Source organism: Hoplias malabaricus, chromosome 16 (assembly GCF_029633855.1).
Source record: "Hoplias malabaricus isolate fHopMal1 chromosome 16, fHopMal1.hap1, whole genome shotgun sequence".
NCBI classification, from domain to species: domain Eukaryota; kingdom Metazoa; phylum Chordata; class Actinopteri; order Characiformes; family Erythrinidae; genus Hoplias; species Hoplias malabaricus.
Window position 1 is genome coordinate 18,750,215 of NC_089815.1, and position 12,500 is coordinate 18,762,714.

General features: G+C 46.8%; 1 protein-coding gene across 4 annotated transcripts in view; it reads left to right on the forward strand.

The window, feature by feature from the left end:
• The window catches only part of LOC136671599 (neuronal-specific septin-3-like), a 62,167-nt gene that overhangs the window by 18,335 nt on the left and 31,332 nt on the right, over positions 1-12,500 (forward strand). For 3 of the 4 annotated variants that reach the window (XM_066647339.1, XM_066647340.1, XM_066647338.1), the window contains 2 exons: positions 4,250-4,547; positions 5,348-5,661. In XM_066647339.1, the coding sequence (XP_066503436.1) occupies positions 4,250-4,547; positions 5,348-5,661 (612 nt within the window). Of the gene's footprint in view, positions 1-4,052; positions 4,123-4,249; positions 4,548-5,347; positions 5,662-12,500 lie in introns of all 4 variants that reach the window. The other variant, XM_066647337.1, reaches the window with a different exon arrangement.

The window sequence follows — 12,500 nt, forward strand, 5'->3', positions numbered from 1 at the left end:
TTCTATCTCATCTTTTTCGTTCAGATTTTGCTGGTAGTTTAAAACACGTTTGAAGTCATTCAGGCCGTGTTCAGCCGCTCTATAAACGTGGCACAGACCTCATCCACCCTCAGAGAAACTAAACACTCCGCAGATCATTGTGAAAATGTCTTGAAGTGACGTCATACAGTCTAAAGTATGAGTACCTGTCTGGTTCACACTGTAACTGGTCCCTGGGGCGTCTTGGGTTCCGCCGTCGGAGGTTCTAGACATCAGGGTGGCGCCCAAAGGCAGACGTCTGGTTTAATATCAGGCTGGATGTTGACAGACTGATGGACGTTTGTTGAGTTTTAAAATCTGAAGGCCGCAGAGAGAGGCCAGCTCTCAGTGACACTCAGCTCGGCCTCGTTTGTGTTTGGCGACTGTATCTTTTAAGATGGAGCGGTGTGTGTGAGTAAGAAGCGACTGTATCTTTTAAGGTGGAGCAGTGTGTGTGAGTAAGAAGCGACTGCATCTTTTAAGGTGGAGCGGTGTGTGTGAGTAAGAAGCGACTGTATCTTTTAAGGTGGAGCGGTGTGTGTGAGTAAGAAGCGACTGCATCTTTTAATGTGGAGCGGTGTGTGTGAGTAAGAAGCGACTGTATCTTTTAAGGTGGAGCGGTGTGTGTGAGTAAGAAGCAACTGCATCTTTTAAGGTGGAGCGGTGTGTGTGAGTAAGAAGCGACTGTATCTTTTAATGTGGAGCGGTGTGTGTGAGTAAGAAGCGACTATCTTTTAAGGTGGAGCGATGCGTGTGAGTAAGAACCGACTGTATCTTTTAAGGTGGAGCGGTGTGTGTGAGTAAGAAGCGACTGTATCTTTTAATGTGGAGCGGTGTGTGTGAGTAAGAAGCGACTGTATCTTTTAAGGTGGAGCGATGCGTGTGAGTAAGAACCGACTGTATCTTTTAAGGTGGAGCGGTGTGTGTGAGTAAGAAGCGACTGTATCTTTTAATGTGGAGCGGTGTGTGTGAATAAGAAGCGACTGTATCTTTTAAGGTGGAGCGGTGTGTGTGAGTAAGAAGAGACTGTATCTTTTAAGGTGGAGCGGTGTGTGTGAGTAAGAAGAGACTGTATCTTTTAATGTGGAGCGGTGTGTGTGAATAAGAAGCGACTGTATCTTTTAATGTGGAGCGGTGTGTGTGAGTAAGAAGAGACTGTATCTTTTAAGGTGGAGCGGTGTGTGTGAGTAAGAAGCGACGGTATCTTTTAAGGTGGAGCGGTGTGTGTGAGTAAGAAGCGACTGTATCTTTTAATGTGGAGCGGTGTGTGTGAGTAAGAAGCGACTGTATCTTTTAAGGTGGAGCGGTGTGTGTGAGTAAGAAGCGACTGTATCTTTTAAGGTGGAGCGGTGTGTGTGAATAAGAAGCGACTGTATCTTTTAAGGTGGAGCGGTGTGTGTGAGTAAGAAGAGACTGTATCTTTTAAGGTGGAGCGGTGTGTGTGAGTAAGAAGAGACTGTATCTTTTAATGTGGAGCGGTGTGTGTGAATAAGAAGCGACTGTATCTTTTAATGTGGAGCGGTGTGTGTGAGTAAGAAGAGACTGTATCTTTTAAGGTGGAGCGGTGTGTGTGAGTAAGAAGCGACGGTATCTTTTAAGGTGGAGCGGTGTGTGTGAGTAAGAAGCGACTGTATCTTTTAATGTGGAGCGGTGTGTGTGAGTAAGAAGAGACTATCTTTTAATGTGGAGCGGTGTGTGATAGTAAGAAGCGACGGTATCTTTTAAGGTGGAGCGGTGTGTGTGAGTAAGAAGCGACTGTATCTTTTAAGGTGGAGCGGTGTGTGTGAGTAAGAAGCGACTGTATCTTTTAAGGTGGAGTGGTGTGTGTGAGTAAGAAGTGACTGTATCTTTTAAGGTGGAGCGGTGTGTGTGAGTAAGAAGCGACTGTATCTTTTAAGGTGGAGCGGTGTGTGTGAGTATGAAGTGACTGTATCTTGTTGGTGTCTGAAGTGTGAATTGTCTGTAAGTGTTTATTCACTGTTCCCACAGAAACTCATTTGTGACTCGAGCTGTTTAGTTTTGTAGCACGTTCAGTAATGCAGTTAGCCCTCTCCAGCAGCACAAATAAGTCAGATTTACCCACCTATGGCGCAGGAAAAGAGGAACATCTCATTACAGTTCATGCTTTTCAATGTTTGGAGGGCTATTCATTGTCTAAAAACATCAGCAGACAGAGAGAGAGAGAGAGAGAGAGAGAGAGAGACCCTAGCATACAGGACTGAGACTGTGGTGAAGAAACACCTTCAAAATTTTTATTAAAAAGTGTTTCTTTATTACAGTTATGAACATCCCCTTAAATAATGAGTTGGTTCCCACTTTGTGGCTGTAACAGCAAGTCTGGAGCTCACCAGAGCAATTACTGAGCCACTAGAGAGTTGGTGAACACTGCTTTGTAACTTTGTAAATGAGTTGCTGTGGTTCCTAAACACTTCAGCTCTTCCATGTTATCACTCACAGTTGATTGTGAAATATCATGGAGCAAGCACAAACTCTAAGAGCTGGCAGTTCAGTTTCTTCCTGGTGTGTTTGGGGGTTATTATGGGATGTTTTTCTACTCCTAGTACGTGCCGCAGTCTCTGACCTTCAGAGAATCTGAGTTCTGTGGTTTTGTGTGTGGAAAAGTGCATGTTATTAATGTGCAACTCCAGAAAACCTCCTCTCCCTGCTCTCATCGTGAATCCGAGTCTCATGGGAACTCTGCGGCTGAAATGTTCCTTTCAGATTTTACTGCACTGTAAAATGTATGACAAAGTGAAAGGGGCTTTAATGTTGTTTCATTTGCTGTGAGCGCGGGAAAGCTGCAGAAATCTGGTGCAGCGATGGGAAAGTTAGGGTTTAAATAAACACTGAATATTAGGGCTTCACTGATTCATTGATAAAGTTGTAACTATTCATTTCTCCGCTGTATATTTGGGGGCATTTGTTCACCAGTCACAAGTTTGATCACCAGGACCTGAAGGAAGAGTGGTAGGAGAAAGAGGAAAGGAACAGTGCTCTCTCTTCCCTCAACATCCACAGCTGAAGTGCCCTTGAAGTCCCTGTATTAAACAGTCACCTCTAGGAAGATTAGTGTGTCCTAAAGTAGCTAATATTCACAGAGAGCAATGGAAGAGTAGGTGGTTTATACTCCACACTAGGTCTCTGGACTCCAGCCTCATGGGGGGCGTGGCCTCTGCCGTCGCATCTGGCTCCGGTGGTTTCTACTCGTAGAGATTTTAAGAGCTGACAGATGTGTGGTGCTTGTGTAAAGTTGTGTGATGTTTTAAGAGCCGTGGCACTGTGTGAACATTAAGAGCTTGTGGATGATTTCATTCATCTCAGCACGCCAGTGCGAATGTTTATGATCATCTTAATGTAGTACCAAGTGTGTCATGAAAGTAGTACACACTATAGTTACAGATAAGTGCAGAGTGCGCAGAGCCTGGTTTCAGACGCAGACCGAGAGACTGAAGTGCTTTAAACTCGTTAAACAGATTATTGCCACAATCTTATTTTGAATTTGTGGTTATCAGACTTTATTACAGTGTGTGTGTGTGTGTATGTACCAGGATAATATAATATTATTAGGACAAAAACCTCTTAACACATTCACATTGTGGGGACTTGTTGACCACCAGCTGGTCCCCACAATGTAATCATTACATTTTAAAGTGTAATGTTTTAAGGCTAAGGTTAAGGTAGTATTTCTGTAAAAACCTATGTAATGTCCCCATATTTCACAGATACAGGGTGTGTGTGTGTGTGTGTGTGTTGTATAATAGAAGCTCTGTGCTCTTTATTGTTGGATGCGCTGAGTGTGTGCACATTGAGTGAATTCATATCTGAGATCATCACGGAAACTAGGCCGATCGCTCAAAGCAAATACACGTCTATCTCACTGAGAGGGTCTCACTGAGGAGCCCACCAGGGACAGTTTTACACACACATACACACACACACACACACAGAGCTCAGAGGAAGGGATGTAGAGAAGTGTGACTTCTGTGTGTGCTGTTGCTGTTCAGAGAGAAACTCCTCTGTGATAATGTCTGCAGATCTTTAAAAGGTTCATCCAGAGCTCTGTGGGACTTGCTGGTAACTCACTCACTCACTCACATTTAGCAGGTAAATAACTCACAAGGAGGCACCAATCTCACCTTCCTACACAGCGATATTGATCACAAACCTTTATCAAAGCACTGATTAATCTCCTGATTCTGATTTTTCTCACCCCTCTCACCCCTCCCCCCAGCACTGAAGAGGTCATTTGAGGTTGAGGACGTGGACACTTCCTCACACTCTTCCTCTCCTCACATCCGCCGCACTCCATCCAACATTCAGCAGCGGAACGCCGTTTCTCCGTCCCCCGGCCGGAACGCCGTTTCTCCGTCTACCAGCCGGCACCATGACCTCAGCTTCAACGGAAGCCGGACCCCCGAGCCGTCCAAACCCAAAGCTCGGACTCCTGAACCCGTGGCCCGCCGCTCGGAGCTCTCCATCGACATCTCACAGAGCAACAACAACGGGAAGGGCATAGACGGATCTCCCAGGTACACAAAGAGTTAATGGACACTGTTCCACAGAACATGGCTCAGGGTTAATTAAAGGTGCAGTACATGAATCCTTGATACATGATATAATTTTCAAATGTTTACAAATTAATTATAAAATATTAAATCACAAATAAAAATATTATTTTAACAATGACATCGGCACCGGTGCATTCTGGTCCTGTTTTTTTAACTCATTTGAAAAAGGCACATTGTGGCGTATTGTCTGTCTGTGTTGTTGTAGTTCCTCTGTTTGACCACTGGAGGTTGCCTTGATTAACACAACGGATTTGGGATATTTGACTTCTAGCAACTAATTCAGTGAACTACAATAACAGATATACACTCTGCCTAATGCATCTTTAACCTCTACAATTACTGTCCACTGTGGTGGTGTGTTAGTGTGTGTTGTGCTGGTGTAGAGTGGATCAGACACAGCAGTGCTGCTGGAGTTTTTAAACCCCTCAGTGTCTGGACCGAGAACAGTCCACCGACCAAAAACATCCAGCCGACAGCGTCCTGTGTCACTGATGAAGGACTAGAGGACGAGCGACACACACTGTGCAGCGACAGATGAGCTACTGTCTCTGACTCTACAGCTACAAGGTGGACCAACGAGGGAGGAGTGTCTCACAGAGTGGACAGAGAGTGGACACAGGGTTTAAAAACTCCAGCAGCACTGCTGTGTCTGATCCACTCTACACCAGCACAACACACCTGCTCTGATCGTTGAGCGTAGAAATAAGAGGGTGGTTTTAATGTTGTGGCTGACTGTGTTATGTTCTGATGTTCCCCCTCAGTGCGGGTGTGGCTCGGTTTGGGCTGAAAAGGCCCGACGTTCTGGGTCACAGTAAAATTCCAGAAGCACAGAAACACTCGGTTACCTTCAGCAAGACCCTGGAGACCATCGCCCCTGTGTCCCGGACCCCGTCGGCTGTGGTCTCGCACGCCAGTGCCAAGCTCCCCGAGACCACCTTCAGGAGGACAGAGCCAGAGAATCACCCCCATCCTCACCCACACCCTCATCCTCACCCTCACCCTCATCCTCCCATGTCGACCAGGTCAGCGTCCCCAAACCACGTCGGACGCAAGTCCCCCAGCGCCGACCCGCACAGTAGGTGTTTTTATATCGTTATTCGATTTTCCATAAACAGCACAGAACAGAGAAAAAATGGCTCTGACCAGACATTACACAATGGTTATTTAGCAGAAAGAAGATTTGACAGAGAAGAAGAATATAAAAGAGTAGATCCAATATGCCTTAAAGGGAACATATGGGATTGTAGGGAACTGATGTTTTCTCTGGTTTGTTTACGTTCAGAAGCTCAGCGTCTTTTAATGTGGAGCGGTGTGTGTGAGTAAGAAGCGACTGTATCTTTTAAGTTGGAGCGGTGTGTGTGAGTAAGAAGCGACTGTATCTTTTAAGGTGGAGCGGTGTGTGTGAGTAAGAAGCGACTATCTTTTAAGGTGGAGCGGCGTGTGTGAGTAAGAAGCGACTATCTTTTAAGATGGAGCGGTGTGTGTGAGTAAGAAGCGACTATCTTTTAATGTGGAGCGGTGTGTGTGAGTAAGAAGCGATTGTATCTTTTAAGGTGGAGCGTTGTGTGTGAGTCAGAAGCGACTGTATCTTTTAATGTGGAGCGTTGTGTGTGAGTGAGAAGCGATTGAATCTTTTAAGGTGGAGCGTTGTGTGTGAGTAAGAAGCGATTGTATCTTTTAAGGTGAAGCGGTGTGTGTAAGTAAGAAGCGATTGAATCTTTTAAGGTGGAGCGGTGTGTGTGAGTAAGAAGCGACTGTATCTTTTAATGTGGAGCGGTGTGTGTGAGTAAGAAGCGACTATCTTTTAAGGTGGAGAGGCGTGTGTGAGTAAGAAGCGACTATCTTTTAAGATGGAGCGGTGTGTGTGAGTAAGAAGCGACTATCTTTTAAGGTGGAGCGGTGTGTGTGAGTAAGAAGCAACTATCTTTTAATGTGGAGCGGTGTGTGTGAGTAAGAAGCGATTGTATCTTTTAAGGTGGAGCGGTGTGTGTGAGTAAGAAGCGATTGTATCTTTTAAGGTGAAGCGGTGTGTGTGAGATTAAGAAGCGATTGTATCTTTTAAGGTGGAGCGGTGTATGTGAGTAAGAAGCGATTGTATCTTTTAATGTGGAGCGGTGTGTGTGAGATTAAGAAGCGATTGTATCTTTTAAGGTGGAGCGGTGTATGTGAGTAAGAAGCGATTGTATCTTTTAAAGTGGAGCGGTGTGTGTGAGTAAGAAGCGATTGTATCTTTTAAGGTGAAGCGGTGTGTGTGAGTAAGAAGCGACTATCTTTTAATGTGGAGCGGTGTGTGTGAGTAAGAAGTGACTGTATCTTTTAAGGTGGAGCGATGTGTGTGAGTATGAAGCGATTGTATCTTAAGGTGGAGCGGCATGTGTGAGCAAGAAGCGACTGTATCTTTTAAGGTGGAGCGGAGTGTGTCAGTAAGAAGCGACTATCTTTTAAGGTGGATCAGTGTGTGTGAGTTAGAAGCGACTATCTTTTAAGGTGGAGCGGTGTGTGTGAGTAAGAAGTGACTGTATCTTTTGAGGTGGAGCGGTGTGTGTGAGTAAGAAGCGACTATATCTTTTAATGTGGAGCGGTGTGTGTGAGTAAGAAGCGGCTGTATCTTTTAAGGTGGAGCGGTGTGTGTGAGTAAGAAGCGACTGTATCTTTTAAGGTGGAGTGGTGTGTGTGAGTAAGAAGCGACTGTATCTTGTTGGTGTCTGAAGTGTAAATTGTCTGTAAGTGTTTATTCACTGTTTGAATTCCCACAGAAACTCATGTGTAACTTGAGCTGTTTAGTTTTGTAGCACTTTCCCTCTGTGTTTACTTTCATGCAGTTAGCGCTCTCCTGAATTTAGAGTCAGTTCCACCTTAAGTAATGTAACTGTAACAGCAAAAATAAGTGTTACCCCCCTATGGAGCAGGAATAGAGCAACATCCTCATCTCGGTTGGTGCTTTTCAGCGTTTGGAGTCTCTCCGTTGTCTAAAAACCTCCAGATGGCGTTTCTCTGCCGTGAGCAGAGAGAGAGAAAGCCTAGCACCGGACCCAGACCCTTTGTTTTTTTTACCCATTTACAGACACTGGGGCTTCGTAAACACATTAGAGCGGTTTCCAGAGCAAACCAACTGCATAGCAGCATATGGAGAGGAGACACACTCAGAATTGCCTTTAAAAATGGGTCTCAGATCTTATTAACGGTACCCACTGAGGAGTGAAGGGTAAAGGAACTGTATTCACTGGGTACATTATGAGATTGTGCCATGACTTTTCTGACAGAGCAACATACTGTATTCAAAAGTGAAAGACAATAATCTTCCCAGCTGTGAAGGGCAGGAGATCATCTCTTGTGTTAATTGTTTATAACATAACAGTCACCTGGAAAACCAAGAATGCGGATCAAAGGATCCAGAGATATTCATTCATTCATTCAGTCATTCTCTACAAACTCTTGTCCCATTTTAGACATGCATTGTTATCATTAGACAGTGACGATATATTTCTCTGAGAGGTGTACTCTCTTTATTCCTTTTTCTCTTTGTATCTCTCTATCTCTTTCACTCTGTGTATATTTCACACTCTATTTCTCTCTCTATCTCTAGCTTTAAACTCGTATTGAAGCTGAGAGCTGAAGGAAATCACTTCCTGTGTATTTCCTGTCCACTTGATGTATTTTTTGAGGACAGGAAATGACACACACACACACACACACACACACACACACACACACACACACATACACCCCAGCAGTCACATTTATTTCCTCTCGGCTTTGTGTGTGTGTGTGTGTGTGTGTGTGTGTGTGTGTGTGTGTGTGTGTGTTATAAACTTGTTTATAAGGTGTGAATCTGGATCTGACCAAAATATAATAATAATAATAATATTAATAATAATAAGTAATATTTATAGCCCCTTTTGTAGTCACCAAGGTCACATTACGTAGAGAGGAAGGAAGACAACAAACAGCACAGAAGACTGGGGGTGTGTGTGTGGGGGGGTTAGTTGTGGTGTGAGGGGTGTGAGTTGTTGGGGGGGTGTAGTGCAGAGAGCAGGGGGTTGTTTTTAATCTTTGTTTTTAAAGCAGAGGGTGAAGAGCGCAGGGGGTGACTCTGTAGTAAATGGTTCAGAACTCAGGAGCCTTTCACTGAAAGATCTGCCACCAACAGGATGTACCCTGAAATGCACCGACCACTCTCTGGTGACCTCAGGTAGAGGACACAAGGACAGACACCGTACAGTGCGCAGTAGAGGACACAAAGACAGAGACAGTACGGTGCGAGGTAGAGGACACAAAGACAGAGACAGTACGGTGCGCGGTAGAGGACACAAAGACAGAGACAGTACGGTGCGCGGTAGAGGACACAAAGACAGAGACAGTACGGTGCGCGGTAGAGGACACAAAGACAGAGACAGTACGGTGCGCGGTAGAGGACACAAAGACAGAGACAGTACGGTGCGCGGTAGAGGACACAAAGACAGAGACAGTACGGTGCGCGGTAGAGGACACAAAGACAGAGACAGTACGGTGCGCGGTAGAGGACACAAGGACAGACACCGTACAGTGCGCAGTAGAGGACACAAAGACAGAGACAGTACGGTGCGAGGTAGAGGACACAAAGACCGAGACAGTACACTGCGCGGTAGAGGACACAAAGACAGAGACAGTACGGTGCGCGGTAGAGGACACAAAGACAGAGACAGTACGGTGCGCGGTAGAGGACACAAAGACAGAGACAGTACGGTGCGCGGTAGAGGACACAAAGACAGACAGTACAGTGCGCGGTAGAGGACACAAGGACAGAGACAGTACAGTGCGCGGTAGAGGACACAAGGACAGAGACAGTACAGTGCGCGGTAGAGGACACAAAGACAGAGACAGTACAGTGCGCGGTAGAGGACACAAATACAGAGACAGTACAGTGCGCGGTAGAGGACACAAATACAGAGACAGTACGGTGCGAGGTAGAGGACACAAAGACAAAGACAGTACGGTGCGCGGTAGAGGAGACAAAGACAGAGACAGTACGGTGTGAGGTAGAGGACACACAGAGCAGAGACAGTACAGTGCGCGGTAGAGGATACAAAGACAGAGACAGTACGGTGCGCGGTAGAAGACACAAAGACAGAGACAGTACGGTGCGTGGTAGAGGACACACAGAGCAGAGACAGTACGGTGCACGGTAGAGGACACAAAGACAGAGACAGTACGGTGTGAGGTAGAGGACACACAGAGCAGAGACAGTACAGTGCGCGGTAGAGGATACAAAGACAGAGACAGTACGCTGCGAGGTAGAGGACACAAGGACAGAGACAGTACGGTGCGAGGTAGAGGACACAAGGACAGAGACAGTACGGTGTGAGGTAGAGGACACACAGAGCAGAGACAGTACAGTGCGCGGTAGAGGATACAAAGACAGAGACAGTACGGTGCGCGGTAGAAGACACAAAGACAGAGACAGTACGGTGCGTGGTAGAGGACACACAGAGCAGAGACAGTACGGTGCACGGTAGAGGACACAAAGACAGAGACAGTACGGTGTGAGGTAGAGGACACACAGAGCAGAGACAGTACAGTGCGCGGTAGAGGATACAAAGACAGAGACAGTACGGTGCGAGGTAGAGGACACAAGGACAGAGACAGTACGGTGCGAGGTAGAGGACACAAGGACAGAGACAGTACGGTGCGAGGTAGAGGACACACAGAGCAGAGACAGTACGGTGCGCGGTAGAGGACACAAAGACAGAGACAATACGGTGCACGGTAGAGGACACAAAGACAGAGACAGTACGGTGCGCGGTAGAGGACACAAAGATAGAGACAGTACGGTGCGCGGTAGAGGACACACAGAGCAGAGACAGTACGGTGCACGGTAGAGGACACAAAGACAGAGACAGTACGGTGCGAGGTAGAGGACACACAGAGCAGAGACAGTACGGTGCGAGGTAGAGGACACACAGAGCAGAGACAGTACGGTGCGAGGTAGAGGACACACAGAGCAGAGACAGTACGGTGTGCGGTAGAGGACACAAAGACAGAGACAGTACGGTGCAAAGTAGAGGACACAAAGACAGAGACAGTACGGTGCGCGGTAGAGGACACAAGGACAGAGACAGTACGGTGCGAGGTAAAGGACACAAAGACAGAGACATTACGGTGCGCGGTAGAGGACACAAAGACAGAGACAATACGGTGCGAGGTAGAGGACACAAAGACAGAAACAGTACGGTGCACGGTAGAGGACACAAGGACAGAAACAGTACGGTGCGCGGTAGAGGACACAAAGACAGAGACAGTACGGTGCGCGGTAGAGGACACGCAGAGACAGTACGGTGCGCGGTAGAGGACACAAAGACAGAGACAGTACGGTGCGCGGTAGAGGACACAAAGACAGAGACAATACGGTGCGAGGTAGAGGACACAAAGACAGAAACAGTACGGTGCACGGTAGAGGACACAAGGACAGATACAGTACGGTGCGCGGTAGAGGACACAAAGACAGAGACAGTACGGTGCGAGGTAGAGGACACACAGAGCAGAGACAGTACGGTGCGCGGTAGAGGACACAAAGACAGAGACAGTACGGTGCGCGGTAGAGGACACAAAGACAGAGACAGTACGGTGCGCGGTAGAGGACACAAAGACAGAGACAGTACGGTGCGAGGTAGAGGACACACACAGAGCAGAGACAGTTGCAGCTTGTGAACACAGAACTCACCTGTTGCAGCGAATGCCACTAAAATTAATGGAAGGTCACTCGTGAAAAATCACAGACACAAACCCACTGTGACCGAGGCTTGAAGCTTAGAGAAGTGGGATTGGTTCTGGAGGTCAGAGGTTTGACCCCAACGACCTGCAGGAAACCTGGGGGTGGGGGGAGTGAAGGAACAGCACTGTCTCCTCCCTCAACATCCACAGCTGAGGAGCCCCTGAGCGAGGCACCGAACCCCCAGGGCTGCCCTCTGCCCTGAATGTGTTCATTGCCCTTTGTCTGCGTTTCATTTGCTTGTTGTCTGCGTGTTGTCTGTCTGTCGTCAGTGTGTTGTCTATGTGTTGTTTGTGTGTTGTCTGTGTGTTGTCTATGTCTCGTTAGTGTGTTGTCTGTCTGTCGTCAGTGTGTTGTCTGTGTGTTGTTTGTGTGTTGTCTGTGTGTTGTCTATGTCTCGTTAGTGTGTTGTCTGTGTGTTGTAAACAGGGTGTTTATATCAGTCTGTGTTTGTATCAATATAAAACAGTGAGCACAAATCCAGAAAATATTATAAAAAAGTATTAAGGAGTTATTTATTTATCAGCAGTGATGTGTATAATGTGTGTGTGTGTGTGTGTTATAAGAGGTGATTATTAATCATTTGTGTAGACTCTGTGTTAACAGAGGGTGGCGCTGTCATACAGGTGAAACAGCTCCACACAGCGCTCTCACACTTTCTCTCTCTCTCTCGCTCTCTCTCTGTGTGTGTGTGTGTGTGTGTGTGTGTGTGTGTGCGCGCTAGTCAAATGGTGCATATCCTGTTCAGCTGTCCCCAGCACACACTCGTATCTGAGCTCAGTGCCAGAACTTAAAGCCCCTGCAAAGCATTAATTCACAGGAAGGTGTTGTATATCAGTGATGTTTGTTTGTGTGTGTGTCTCTGGGTTAGATCTCAGGTGTGTATCTGATTCAGGCATTTGTGGCCACCCCTCAGAGAGAGGCTCTCTACTGGACTCTACTCTCTGATTGGTCCCTGCTTGGTTTCCACTCCCACAGCTCCACCCTGAAATGTATCTGGTATCGTCTCTAACCCCGTCTCTAAGGGGAACAGTGGGCTTTGGAAACCACAACAACGGCGGTGGTAACGTTAAGCGGTGTTTACTCATGGTGTATCGGCGTGTTGTTGTTGTTTGGGACTGAACACAGCTCCGTCATCAGTTCAGACAGATCAGTAGAGTTTGTTC